This window comes from Aythya ferina (genome assembly GCF_964211825.1).
Source record: "Aythya ferina genome assembly, chromosome: 2".
Classification (NCBI taxonomy): Eukaryota; Metazoa; Chordata; class Aves; order Anseriformes; family Anatidae; genus Aythya; species Aythya ferina.
This window is the reverse complement of record NC_140297.1, coordinates 160,948,928-160,961,699: the sequence shown is the minus strand read 5'-3', so window position 1 is coordinate 160,961,699 and position 12,772 is coordinate 160,948,928. Positions and strand designations below refer to the sequence as shown.

At 68.2% G+C, this 12,772-nt stretch overlaps 1 protein-coding gene across 21 annotated transcripts in view; it reads right to left on the bottom strand.

Moving 5' to 3' along the window:
* Positions 1-12,772, bottom strand: part of PLEC (plectin) — a 50,106-nt gene that overhangs the window by 6,829 nt on the left and 30,505 nt on the right. For 20 of the 21 annotated variants that reach the window (XM_084508589.1, XM_084508591.1, XM_084508574.1 and 17 more), the window contains 21 exons: positions 12,163-12,258; positions 11,733-11,860; positions 10,781-10,874; positions 10,231-10,695; positions 9,977-10,054; positions 9,494-9,655; positions 8,670-8,774; positions 8,472-8,567; positions 8,249-8,374; positions 7,768-7,920; positions 7,518-7,672; positions 7,298-7,424; positions 7,027-7,210; positions 6,781-6,938; positions 6,418-6,596; positions 6,040-6,178; positions 5,606-5,962; positions 5,443-5,526; positions 5,182-5,286; positions 4,907-5,005; positions 96-3,476 (listed from right to left, as the gene is read on the bottom strand). In XM_084508589.1, coding sequence (XP_084364715.1) covers positions 96-3,476; positions 4,907-5,005; positions 5,182-5,286; positions 5,443-5,526; positions 5,606-5,962; positions 6,040-6,178; positions 6,418-6,596; positions 6,781-6,938; positions 7,027-7,210; positions 7,298-7,424; positions 7,518-7,672; positions 7,768-7,920; positions 8,249-8,374; positions 8,472-8,567; positions 8,670-8,774; positions 9,494-9,655; positions 9,977-10,054; positions 10,231-10,695; positions 10,781-10,874; positions 11,733-11,860; positions 12,163-12,258 — 6,471 coding nt within the window. The remainder of the gene's footprint in view (positions 1-95; positions 3,477-4,906; positions 5,006-5,181; positions 5,287-5,442; positions 5,527-5,605; positions 5,963-6,039; positions 6,179-6,417; positions 6,597-6,780; positions 6,939-7,026; positions 7,211-7,297; positions 7,425-7,517; positions 7,673-7,767; positions 7,921-8,248; positions 8,375-8,471; positions 8,568-8,669; positions 8,775-9,493; positions 9,656-9,976; positions 10,055-10,230; positions 10,696-10,780; positions 10,875-11,732; positions 11,861-12,162; positions 12,259-12,772) is intronic. The other variant, XM_084508586.1, reaches the window with a different exon arrangement.

Below are 12,772 nucleotides of genomic sequence, written 5' to 3'. Positions count from 1 at the left end.
CCATGCACCCACTGTCCTGGGACACGGCATGGGGCAGCTGGGGAGAAGGAAGGTAGCCCCGCGTACCACCACCAAGGGGACCCGTAACCCAGTACCTCCTCCGCCTTCTGCTGCAGCAACGCCGCCTCCTGCTTCAGCTTCTCCTTCTCCTGCTCCAGGTCGGCGATGGCCCTCCGCAGCTTCTCCGCATCCTGGTCGCTCTGCTGCCGCTGGATCTCCAGGGTGTGCACCAGCGTCATCTTTTCCTGTGTGGCCAGCTCAGTCTCGTGCAGCCTCCCGCTGATCTCCTCCGCCTGCTTCTTGAATCGCTTGGCCTCCTCCTCAGCCTTGGCCTGGGCCATGCTCATTTCTGCCACATGCAGCTTGAGGCGCTCAGCCTCGGCAGTGATCTCCAGCTGCCGCCGGCGCTCAGCCTCCAGCGTTTTCTGGAAGCCCTCGGTCTCCTCGGCCAGGCGCTGCTGCATCTGCTCCTTGTCCTCCTGCAGCCGCTTGGCGTGCTCCTGAGCCAGGTCCTTCTGCTTCTGCAGCATCTCTGCCTCGGCCTTCAGCCGTGTGGCCTCCTGTACTGCCTGCATCTTCTCCTTGAGCATCTTTTCTGCCAGCGCCCGCTGCTGTGCCAGGTCATCCTCAGCCAACTTGCGCATGCGGGCAGCCTCCTGGGCCTCCACACTGAGCCGGGCGGCCTCCTCTGCCACCTGCTTCATCTTCTCAGCCTCCTCCGCCAGAAACTTTTGTGTGTTGTCCTTGTCCTTGAGGATCAGCGCCTTGTTCTCCTCCTCAATCCGACTCTTCAGTTTCGCCAGCTCCTCCATCTGCACCCGGACCTTGAAGAGCTCCTCTTCCACCTGGGCTTTCTGCCGCACAGCGTCAGTCACCTCCTCCTTCAGCCGCTGCAGCTCCTCGTCCAGGATGCTTTTCTGGTGGTCCGTCTCGTCCAGCTGCAGCTTCACCTTGGTCAGCTCCTGCTCCACCTGCGCCTTCTGCCGCAGCGTCTGCTCGGCGAACTTCTTGTGCTTCTCCATCTCGGCATCCGCCAGCTGCTTCTGCCTCAGGGCCGCCTGCTCCGCCTGCGCCCGCTTCGCCGCCTCCAGCTCAGCCTCCTTGCGCAGCTTCTCCGCGTCTGCCTGGGCCTCCGCCTTGGCCTGTGCCTCTTCCTCCGCCCGCTGCTTCTGCCGCTCGGCCTCTTCCACCCGCTGCCGAGAGAGGCTGGCATCCTGCTCGGCCTTGCTGCGGGCAAACTCAGCCTCCTCGGCCAAACGCTTGGCCTTCTCGGCCTCCTCCCGCAGCCGGTCAAGGAGGCTCTGCTCCTGCCGCCGCGTCTGCAGCAGCTCCTGCTCCTTCTGCTGCACGGCGGCCAGGTGGGCCTTCTCCTCCGCCGCGATGCGCTTCTGTGCCGCCTCCCGTGCCAGCTGGATCTGCCGCTCCGACTCCTTCTCCGCCAGCTCCTTCTGCCGCCGAGCCTCCTCCACTGTGGCCTTCAGCCGCTCCACCTCCTCCAGGGCCAGCCGCCGCTGCCGCGCAGCCTCCTCCTCCGCTGCCAGGATGGCCTGCACCTTCTCCTCGGCCTCCCGCCGCCGGCCCTCCTCCTCCAGTGCCAGCGCTCGCTGCCTCTCGGCCTCGCGCTCAGCCTGCTCCCGGCTGCGCTGCACCTCCTCCGCCTCGCCACGGATGCGGTTCAGCTCCCGCTCCAGGTCGGCCTTGCCCGCCGAGGCCTTCTCGAAGCTGGCTTTCAGCGCGCGGATCTCCTCCTCGACCTGGCGCCGCTGCCTCAGCGTGTCCTCCACGAGCCCCTTCTGCCGCTCCAGCTCGCTCTCCGAGGAGCGCTTCAGCAAGGCGATCTTCTCCTCGATGTCCTGCTTGTGCTGGGCAGCCTGCTCCTCCAGCAGCTTGCGCTGGTAGGCTTCATCCTCTGCCAGGCGCCGCAGCCGCTCGTTCTCGGCCTCTTTCTCCTTCAGGGCGATCTCGGCCTCTGCCTTCAGCCGCGAGGCCTCGTTGATGGCTGCCAGCTTCTCCTTCAGGATCCGTTCGGCCTCAGCCCGCTGCCGGGTAGCCTCCTCCTCAGCCAGCTGCCGCTGTCTCTTGGCCTCCTCGGAGAGGGCCCGCAGCCGGGCAGCCTCCTCGGCCAGCTCCCGCAGCTTGCTGGCCTCAGCCTCCAGCCGCTGCTTGGACTTCTCGCTGGTGGAGCGCGACTCCTCCTCTGTCTTGGCCTTGCTCTCCAGCAGGACTTCCATCTCGGCCCGCAGCTTGGCCAGCTCCTCCTCCACCTCCTTCCTTTTCTGGATGGCCTCGCTCACCTCCTTCTTCAGCCGGAAGAGCTCCTCCTCCAGGAGCAGGCGCTGCTGCTCCCTGTTCTCCATCTCTGCCTTCAGCCGGATCAGCTCCTGTTCCGCCGCCAGCTTCTGCTGGGCCGTGCCCTCCGCGAGCTCCCGCTGCTTCTCCAGCTCCTCCTCCGCCAGCTCCTTCTGCCGCAGGGCCGACTCCTCCGCCTTGGCACGCTTGCGGGCCTCCCGCTCCGCATCCTCCTTTTGCTTCTCTGCCTCCTCCTGCGCCAGAGTCTTCTTGTGGGCCACCTCCTCGGCCTGCAGCCGCAGCCGCAGCGCCTCGTTGGCCTTCTGCCGCCAGTGCTCCAGCTCCTTCTCGGCCTCCTCCCGCGACTGCTCGGCCTCCAGCTGCTGCTTCTTCAGCCGCTCGGCCTCCTCCTGCAGGTGGGCCACTGTGATGTGCTCCTGCTGCAGTGACAGCTCCAGCTGTGCCGTCTTCTCGGCAAAGGAAAGCCGCTTGCTCTGCAGCTCGGCCTCGGCGCTCCGCTGGGCCACTTCCTGGGCCACCTGGATCTGCCTCTCCTTCTCGGCCTCCGCCTGCCGCATCCGCCGCTCAGCCTCCTCTGCCTGCAGCCGCAGCTTCTCCAGGTCCGCCAGCGCCTTCTGCTTCTCCCGCGCTGCGTCCCGCTCGGCCTGCACCTTGCGCTTCAGCTCCTCCTCGGCCTCCCGCTTCTTCTGGCTCTCCTCCTTCACCTGCCGGCGCAGGCGCTCAGCCTCCTCCTGTGCCTGCCTCTTCTGCCGCTCGGCCTCCTCAGCACGTGCCCGCAGCTCCTGCAGCTCCGTCTCGGCACCGGCCCGCTGCTTCTCGGTGGTCTCCAGCTGGAGGCGGATGAGGCGGATCTCCTCCTCCACCTTCTTGCGGTTGTACTCAGCCTCCTCGATGAGCTTGACCTTGGACTTGATTTGGTGGTCGGAGTTCTGCCGCAGCTGCATCAGCTCCTGCTGGATGTTCTGCTTCTGCTGCTCAGCGTCCACGGCCACCACCTCCCGCCGGGTGACCTCCTCCTGCATGCGGAGCTGCAGCTCCCGCGCCTCCGCTTCCGCCTGCGCCTTGGCTTTGGCGTGGGCCTCGGCCAGCTGCCGCTGCTTCTCCAGCTGGGCCTCCACCTCCGCCAGCCGCTTCCTCTCCTCCTCCTTCAGCTTCTCGGCGGCTTTCTGGAGGAGAAAGAGGGTGCAGAGAAAACAGAAAGGGGGAAGAGAGAGAAATCACAACGGATGCGACCAAGCCACGGCGTCAATGCCAGCCACAACCACGCACCACCGAGACACGGGACGGTCCGGGGCAGAGGGGTGGAGGATGCGCATGGAATGGCGTCGGCTCCCTGGGCCTCCCCACGAGCTGGAGGCGGTGGCGCCAGCTTCCAGAAGACGTATGGCAGACAGGGGACACATGACTACTGATCTGACTTAGCAGGGCGCAGGCAGACAGGCGACAGGACCCGGACAGCAGTGCAGGAAGCAGGATGACCCACGTACCACGGACAAGGAATGGAGCGCGAGCCAAGCCCAAGGCAATGGAGACGGATGCAAGCAGCTTGCACACCACCACCGTGCCCACTGCCGTCCGGGCAGAGCCTCTCCCAGCCCCGTGCACGAGGGGAACGAGAGCCCCGGCCGGATGCAGCAGGACAGAGGGGAGCTGGGGCGAGGAAGGTGCCGGCTGCGCTTTCCCTGCCAGGAAAACCTCGAGGATGTGGAAAGCGCTGCAAGCACCAGCACCGCCCCTGCCAGTTCGAGTCCCCCGCCGGCCCGCTCCAGACAAGCCGGCTACCGAGGAGCCGACATAGCTCGTGTGTGGCTTGGGGCCGTGCTGCGGAGTGCTCGTGCTGCATGCACCGCGAGCTCGGGGACAGCCCTGGGGACGGGCATAGGCAGCACACGTGCAGGTGAGCCGGGTCCCCTTGTGCCATCCCGAGAGGTGCAGTGAGTGCCCAGGAGCGCAGGCAGAAGGAGAGGAGGAAGGCGGGAGGGCAAGCGGCTCCCCGGAGGGCAGGAGCAGTGAGCAGGAGCAGGGCGCGCAGGCTGCGGGCAGCCACGGGGTGAGGCGGGGGTGCCGTGAGGAGGGGGACATGCGCAGAGTGAGTACCTGGTGCAGGGATGCCAGAGTCATCCTGGTTTTTTACCCTCCATTAGATCCCCACCAACACAAACATCCCCCAAGACAAAGCACTGGCAAAGCGGCTCGACTTCCAAGGGCAGAAACCAAGAGTTAGAAAGGTTACCAAGACAGAACAACCGAGGCATCCGGTCCCGCGGCGCCCGAGCACAGCGTCATGCTGATGGCAGGTGCTGACTGCACTACGTGTATCTGGGAAGTGCCTCCTACCACCGGTCACACCAGAGCCCGGCAGCGCCCACAGCCGGCTGCGCACCACCCCGGCTGGCCCTCGCTGCTCGGAAATTTGCTGCACCCAGAGCCAGCGGCTTCGGTCCCAGAAGCCCAGATCAGAGCGGGGTTAGAGGCCGTGGGCCAGTGTTAGTGATGGGGCTGGCACTCATCATGAACCACGTTCCCCATTCTCATGAAGAAGAGAAAATGCAGCCGGAGTCATGCCGCCCCGCACGCCCACGCCCCGTGCCCCTACCTCCTCCTCCTCCAGCCGCCGCAGCGTCTCGGTGATGAACTTGATGTACTGGCTGGTCAGCGTGGTCAGCTCGCTGTATCGTGTCCGCAGGTCCACGTACTGCAGCAGACAGTGGGGTCAGCGGGAAGGGAGCACACCACAGTGACCCCAGCCCCACCGCCCCACAGAGCTGTGGCCAGCCCCCGCGCCCTCCCCGTGCTGCAGCCCTCTGCTCCTGCTGAAGGAGCTCCAGGCTCAGCCACGTGCCGGGACCACCCCGAGGTGTCCCCCCTCACCTCCTGGATGATGCTGTCAGACGCAGACTGCACTTTGGGCTTCTTGGCCGGAGAGGCCATGGGCTCCACCTGCGCCTTGAAGGTGACGAGCTGTAGTTCGTAGTCCTGCCGGGGAGAAGCCAGGTCAGCAGGGGGGGCAGCGCTCCGGGGAGCCCCTGTGCCCCTGGAAGCCCTGGCCCTGCACTGCCCCCCCAGCCCCACGCTGGCCCCAGTGCCTCTGTCAAGGCCAGCCTGCAGCATCACACATGGCCAGCTGCGCACCTTGATGGCATCGATGTACTGCTTGGCGTAGCGCTGGCACTCCTCCACCTTCTCCTTGTTGCGGTCGCACTCCTCCAGGAGTTTCTGGGGAAACGCACGGGGGTGAGCTCAGGCGCCGGGAGCACTGGGAGGCCGCCCGCGCTCACCCTGCCCCGGGTGCTACCTTCTCCTGCAGCAGCTGCTCCCGCACGGTCTTGCTGTCGGTGATGGGCACCGCCTGGATTTTCTCCTGCCGCTGCTTGGCGTCCTGGATCCACTGGAGCAGCCCGTCGCAGCTCTCGCGGTAGTAGCGCAGCTGGCGGCCCAGCTGGTCCAGCTCGCGCTGGCGCAGGTCGATCTGGGTCAGGACGGCTTGCCAGCGCTCCAGCAGCTGCTGCACTCGCTCCCGGTAGCGGTCCAGGTCCACGTCCCGCTCGCTGTGGCCCCTCACCATCCGCTCGTTGACGTCCTTGGCCTTGCTCAGGTCAGTCTCCAGCGTGCTGAAGAAGGGCTGGTGCCCCTCCACCTGCGCACGCAGCCGCTGCAAGGCACGGAGCAGAGCTCAGCCCCGGTCCCTGCCGGCCCCAGTCCGCCCCCAGCGCGGCGCAGCCCCGGTACCTTCAGCTCGGCCTTGCTGGCCTCCAGCTCCTTGAGGTCAGCTGGCACGGTCTGCACGTTCTTCAGCTGGTCCTCGTACTTCTTGACCAGCTCCTCTGCCCCCTGCGTGCTGCGGATCACCAGGTTGATGGTCTTCAGCCTGCAGAGAGAGGGGACAGCTTCCGTGGGTGCCAAGAGCCGAGCAGGCAGCAGCGTGAGCAAGAAGCATGCAGCGAGGAGACAGGAACACCGCCAGGGCACAGCCAGCTGCCTCCTCCTCCTCCTTCTCCTCCTCCTCCTCCTCCCCGCCTCCTCCACCCCTGCCAATGCCCTGGTGTTTGTTCCCAGCACGGAGGATGAAGAACCACAGCGTGGAGCCACCCGTGGCTGAGCACTCACTTCTCCAGGTAGATGCTGGAGAGGCTGTACACCTGGTCCATCTTCTGCAGCGTGATCTCCAGCTCTGAGCGCAGGACAGGGGCCGAGCTGGCCTGCTCTGGCTGGGCCAGCACCTTCTCCGTCTTCTCGCTGACCTTGTCCAGGCTCTTCTTGATGCCCTCCAGCTCCAGGTGGATTTGCTGCAGGGAGAGCAGCGCGTGTTAGCTCACAGGCAGCCTGGTGCCTACACCCACGTTGTGCCAAACGCGACATCCTGACAGCAAGAGGCTCCCCGGGCGTGGAAGGAGCAGAGGAAGGGCAGGGGTCTGCAGCCCAGCGGTCTGCAGGGGTCCCCACGTGCTGCACGCCTGCAGAAGCACACACCTGCTGCTCGGTGATGCGCTGGGCGCACTCCTTGACCGGGTCCTTGTCGAGGGGCAGGCGGATCTTGTGGATGGTGCGGCTCTCACAGCCCTCCAGCTGCAGGCGGATGTCCTTCAGCTGCGAGATGTAGTTCTTGCAGAGGGACTCATCCTGCTCTCCTGCGGGGACATCGGGGCCGGGTCAGTGGCTGCTGCGCTCGCCCTGCCTGCGCCTCTGGCAGGGAGGGGATGCCCGGCTGGGGCTCACCTTTCTCCTGGCTGCGCAGCAGCAGCTCGTACTTCTGGGTGCAGGCGTTGTACTCGCGCTCCACCTGCAGCCGGTCGTCGGGCTGGAAGCTCTGCGAGTCCTGGCTGTCCCTCATGAAGTCCTGGTAGTGTGTCTCCAGGCTGCGCAGGACCTGCCTGCACTCCTCCACCTGCATGGTGCGGAACTGGGGGCACGCAGCACCGTCAGCCCCCGCGGCGGCTCCCGGGGCCCCACGGAGCTGCCCCTCGCCAGCCCCCCGTCAGGGACTCACCGTCAGGTGGGACCAGGACTGGATCTGCTGGATGTCGCGGATCAGGTACTGCCAGGAGAGCAGGCTCCTCATGTCCAGGTGCAGCTGGTGCCACAGCACCAGGAGCTGCTGGTGGGCAGCCTCCAGCCTGCGGAGAGGCAGCGTCAGACGGGGGGGCGACGGACAGAGCAAGCGGGGACCCCCGCTGGCGGCTGGGGGGCACCGTCAGGCGCTCACCCACCTGTGCACGGCCTCCAGCGCCTCCTTGTTGGGGGGCGGCACGAGGAAGCAGACGGAGGGCACGATGGACTCGCTGCCGGCGGCGCTCAGCACCTTCCACTTGTAGGGCTGGGCGTTGCTCAGCAGGGCGCACTCGTCGTTCTTGTGCACCGTGATCTGCGGGGCGGGCAGGCGTCAGCCCAGCGCGGGCGCAGCGCCGTCCCCTCGCCGCCACCGCCACCACCCCCCCGGCCCCCTCACGCCCCTCTCACCTCCATTTGCTTGTAGTCGCAGACGGCCTGGATGGGCAGGCGGCCCTTGAGCGGGGCACCCGGGCTGCGGGGCTTCAGCTGCACGATGGCCTTGGCGCGCCGCGCCAGCCCCGCCAGCTGCCCCTGGTACTCGGTGAGCTGGTCCTTGGTGTCCTGCGGCACAGCGCGGCGTGAGCGGCCCCGCAGCCCCACAGGATGCTGCGGGGCAGGGGGGGGACTATGGGAAGGGGTGAGGGGGTCGTGCCTGCCGTGGGGTCTGTCTGCAGGCTGGGGGGGGGCAGTGGGCCCTGCAGTGGGGGGCAGAGACCTGGGGTGCTGCCGTGGGGTGCACATGTGGGGGGCAGTGTTGGGGTGCACACACGGGGGTTAATGTTTTGGTGCACACCTGGGGGATCAACGTTGGGGTGCTGCAGTGGGGTGCACGTGGTGGGGGTCACCCTGGGGGGCTGCAGCAAGGCGAGTTGGGGAGGGGGGCACTCACAACGCAGTCCTGCAGCAGGTCCTCCAGGCGTGTGACCGTGATGCTGCGGTCACAGGAATATTTCTTCTTCATGTTCTCCTGCATCTTCCTCAGGAACTCCTCAGCCTCTTTCACGTCAGCAAAGAACTGGGGGGGGCAGAGCGGGGTGAGCGGGGCCGCACAGACCAGCCCCGGGGGGGGGGGCCACGGCCGGTGGGGGCCCCGTGGGCACCCCCGCCCCTACCTGGAAGTAGGCGCTGTTCTCCTTCAGGTGCGCCTCGATGCAGCAGCACAGCTGGAGCATCCAGCTCCACTGCGTCTGCAGGGCTGCCTGGAAGGCCTGGGACAACGGGAACGGAGGGGGCACGTCAGGACAGAGCCCCCCAGCAGTGCCCCCCGCACTGTGCCCCCTGGTGCTCCCCTCCCTGTGCTCCCCGCTCACCTCCACCGTCTGCCTGCCCGGGTGCTCCTCCCGCAGCAGCCGGTCCCCCGTGCTCTGGATCTCTTTGATTTTGCGCTCCCGCAGCTCCAGCTCCCGCATCAGTCCCTGGCGTGGGCATCGGGAGCGGTGGTGAGCTCCAGGGCCCCCCCGTGCAGGGCCGGCACCCCCCCATGGGTGTGCGTGGGTGTGCACACACACAGCCCTGCGTGCGCTCTGTGCACGCCGGGGCGCAGCTCTGCAGCTCGGGGACACGCCAGGGGGATGCGCGGGGTGTGTTGGGCCCCCAGCCACGGCAGGAATGGGGAGCTGGGGGGCACAGGGCTGGGGGTGCAGGGGGACGGGGGCACGGGCTGGGTGCTGAGGCCCGCAGCCCCCCCGGCGCTGCACGTGCTGCAGCTGGGGGTGACGGGGCTGGCGTGCACTCGGCGCTGCAGCACGCAGATGTGGTTTCATCCAGGCGACCAGATAGCGGGAGGGGAAGAGCAGGCTGATGCCCAGATGAGACAACAAAAGAGATAAAGAGCAGCGCTGGCACGATGAGGAGATAAAGAGCTACAGAGCGGGGCGGGAGCAAGCGGCGCAGCAGAGCACGTGAGCTGAGATGAGATGGGGAGGCGGAGGGCCACAGAGAGCCCCCCCCGCCCCTGGCTGCACGAGGCATCACGCAGAAACGTCACCGGAGGGACTGGGACCATGGGGAGCCACGCACGGGGCCGGGGGGGCTGGGGACCCCCGAGGACAGCCGGGTGCGCAGCCGGGGACAGCGCGGGACAGGGACAGGAGGGGTGGGGAGGGCACAAGGTGGCAGCGCGGGCACTGCGTACCGAGTAGTTCTCCTTCTTGGCCGTCATGTTGGGGTTGCGGTCGCTCCAGTCGAAGTTCACCTCCTCCTCCTCCTTCTCGTTCAGCCACATCAGCTCCTTGGTGGCGGCGCTGACGAAGGCGTGGAGGCTCTCCAGGTGGCGCAGCCGGGACTTGGAGGAGTTCTGGGGGGGCACAGGGATGGGATGGGATGGGATGGGATGGGATGGGATGGGATGGGATGGGATGGGATGGGGATGGGATGGGATGGGATGGGATGGGATGGGATGGGATGGGGATGGGATGGGTCTGCACCCCCCACACCCATCTCCTCCTTCCCCCGCTCGGCATTTTCCTCCCCACATCCCCCCTCCATCCTCCTCCCCATTTCTCCACGTCCCACACGCCCTCCCCACACCCCCCCACACCCTGCGCCTCCTCCCCACGTCCCCCCACGCCCTGCACCTCCTCCCCACGTCCCCCCAGCCCCCAGCCCGGCGCCTCACCAGCAGCTTGGCGTACTGCAGGTCCAGCTTCCCCAGGCACTCCCGGTAAGCGTTGCGGGGACCTGGCGAGAGCTGCGCCTAGGGGAGAGCGAGCCGTGAGCACAGGGTGGCAGCCCTGCTGGCAGCCACCACAGGGACACCCCGCACCCCCAGGGGACAGGAGCACCCTAAAGGGAAGCTCCGGGCGAGGACACCAGCACCAGGGAACTGGGATGCAGGTGGGACACAGCGTTGGCAGCAGGCTGCCGGCTCACCTCGTCGGCACGCGCCCGCTCGATCTTGGCGCGGAACTCCTCGATGGACTGGTGGAGGCCGCGGTGGCTGCCCAGGTGGGACTCCACGGTGGGCAGGTCCACGCCCCACTCGGCCGCCCCCAGCCGCCGCTGGTTCTCCTCCACCCACGCCAGCAGGTCCTGCAGGTAGCGCAGCGTGGCGTCGTCCAGCTCCTGCCGCGGCCGCTGCCCCAGCGCCGGGGGGGCTTGGGCGACCACCGGCACCCCCGACTTGAGGCGCAGGTTGTACTCGGTGCGGATGGCCACCAGGCGCTCGTGCAGGCGGTACACCCTGCGGTACATCTGCTCCCCCTGCGGGTGCCGGCCGTCCTTCAGCGTCTGCACGTCGTTGAAGAGCACGCGGATCATGGCGTCCGCCTTGTCCAGGTCCCGATCGATCTCAGCCGCCTTCTGCGGCGCCTTCCCTGCGTTCAGCAGCCGGATGTCCTGGGGACGGGACACGGTCAGGGCGCTGCTGCACCGCCCCGCACCGCGCCCCCACGCACCGCACCGCACCGCGGCCGCCCCTCACCGACTGCAGCAGGGTGTCCGCCTGGTTGAGCTGCTCCTCGCAGAGCCCCGACTCCATCTGCAGCTTGCTGACGATGCGCTGCAGCCTCTCCAGCCTGCGCGGGGAGAGGGCAGGGTTGGGGACAGTGCACAGGCACGGATGCTGCCCGTGCTCGGCACAGCCCCTGCCCAGGAACACGGATCCTGTCCACACACAGCACGGGCTCCATCCAGGCACAGCAAAGGACGCGGAGCCCATCTTTGCATGGTGAGGGCCCCGTGCATGCACCGTGCAGGTTGCTGCACAGCACACATCCCGTCCGGGCACGGCTCGGATCTGACCCGCACAGCCCAAATCCTGTCCCTGCAAGGCACGGATCCTGCCTGTGCGTGGCACAGCGCCCGTCCCTGCACTGCTCGGATCCCGCCCCGGCGCGCCTCAGATCCCTGCACACTCAGCCCGGACTTTGCGCCAGCACAGCCCAGATCCCACCCCTGCAGGCGCGGATCCCATCCCGCGGGCTCCTCGCCCGTCCCCACCCAGCGCAGCAGCGCCCGCCCCCGGGCTGGGATCCAGCCTCGACCCAGCCCTGGCCGCCCGCCGCGGAGCCCCGGCCCCATTCCTGCCCGTGCCGCCAGCCCCGACGCACCCGCGCTCCCCTGCACCGGCGCAGCCCCCCTGGCACACGGCAGAGCCCCCCCGGCACCCAGCGCACCCACCCGGCGCACAGCAGAGCCCAGCGGCAGTGCCGTGCTCGGGGCTGGCGGTGCGCTGGCTTCCCGAGGGCGGGCAGTGACTCATGCACCCTGCGGTTCCATCCTCGGACGGGGGGGCCGCAGGGACACCCCGGCCCGGCCCAGCCCAGCCCAGGCGGAGCTCAGCCGCACGCGAAGGGGCCGCGAGGCCGCAGCAGCTCCAGGAGCCCCCGCGCCGTGCCCCGTCCCCGTGCCCGGTGCCACCGCGGGGCACTCACCTCTCGAACTCAGCCCGCAGCAGCTTCTCGCGCTCCAGGATGGCCACGTGCAGCTTGCCCCATTCCTTCTCCACGTCCAGCGGGTGGTACCCGAGGGGCACCTTCAGCTGCCCCGACAGCACGGCGCCCTGCGCACCGCGGGGCTCGTCAGACCCGCCAGCCGGGGCCCCGGGGGGCAGCGCAGCGGCTGGGGGGGGGGAATCGGGACCGGTGGGCGGGGGGCAGCCCTGGCCGCGGGTGCCACGTCTCAGCTGCTGATGCCGGAGGCAAAGCCTCACGGAAACAGAAATGGGAGAGGCACAGGACGGCCTCCGCCCCCAGCACCAAACAGACAGGGCGAGAGGATTGCCCCGGGATCCTCCAGGACCCCCCCCCCAGCACACTGGGACCCCCAGAGCCCCCGTCACGGCCCCCCCGGGGTTCTGCTCACCTCCAGGGACTGGAAGATGGCTTTGGAGCGGTTCTTGTCGGCCTCCTTGGCTGGGAGCTCTGTCTCCTTGAACTTCAGGAACTGGCGCCAGAGAATCTGCCAAAAAGGGGGCAGCTACAGGGGGGCAGCCACGGGGGGCAGCTGCAGGGGGGCAGCGCAGACCCCTGGCCCCATGCGCCCCGCTGCAGGGCACAAGCCAGGGCCCTGCTCCCCATCCAGCCCCCTGCCCGCTGGCTGCCAGCCCAGCCTGACCACGAGCCATGGCTGCCTGCAGACCAGCGCCAGGCTGGGGGGCAGCTCAGGCAATCCCCCCCCCACTTTCCATGGCACGCAGAGCCCGCAGGAAGGAAGGGGCCGGGTGGGGAGGCTCGTGTTTGCAGAGGGTGACTCACGAGGAGCCTGCCTGGAAAAGCTGAGTCAGAGGGACCCTCCCTGCCCGCGGCATCCCGGCTCCACCACTCGACCACCACAATCAGTGCCAGCACAACCCCAGCCCTGGCCCCGAGCCCATTCCTGCCCCGCAGCCCCCCCCTAAAAAGGGCCAGGCTGCAGGAACCGAGAGGGACCAGCGCCAGGCAGCACCCGGCCGGGGATGGTGCCCCCGCAGCGC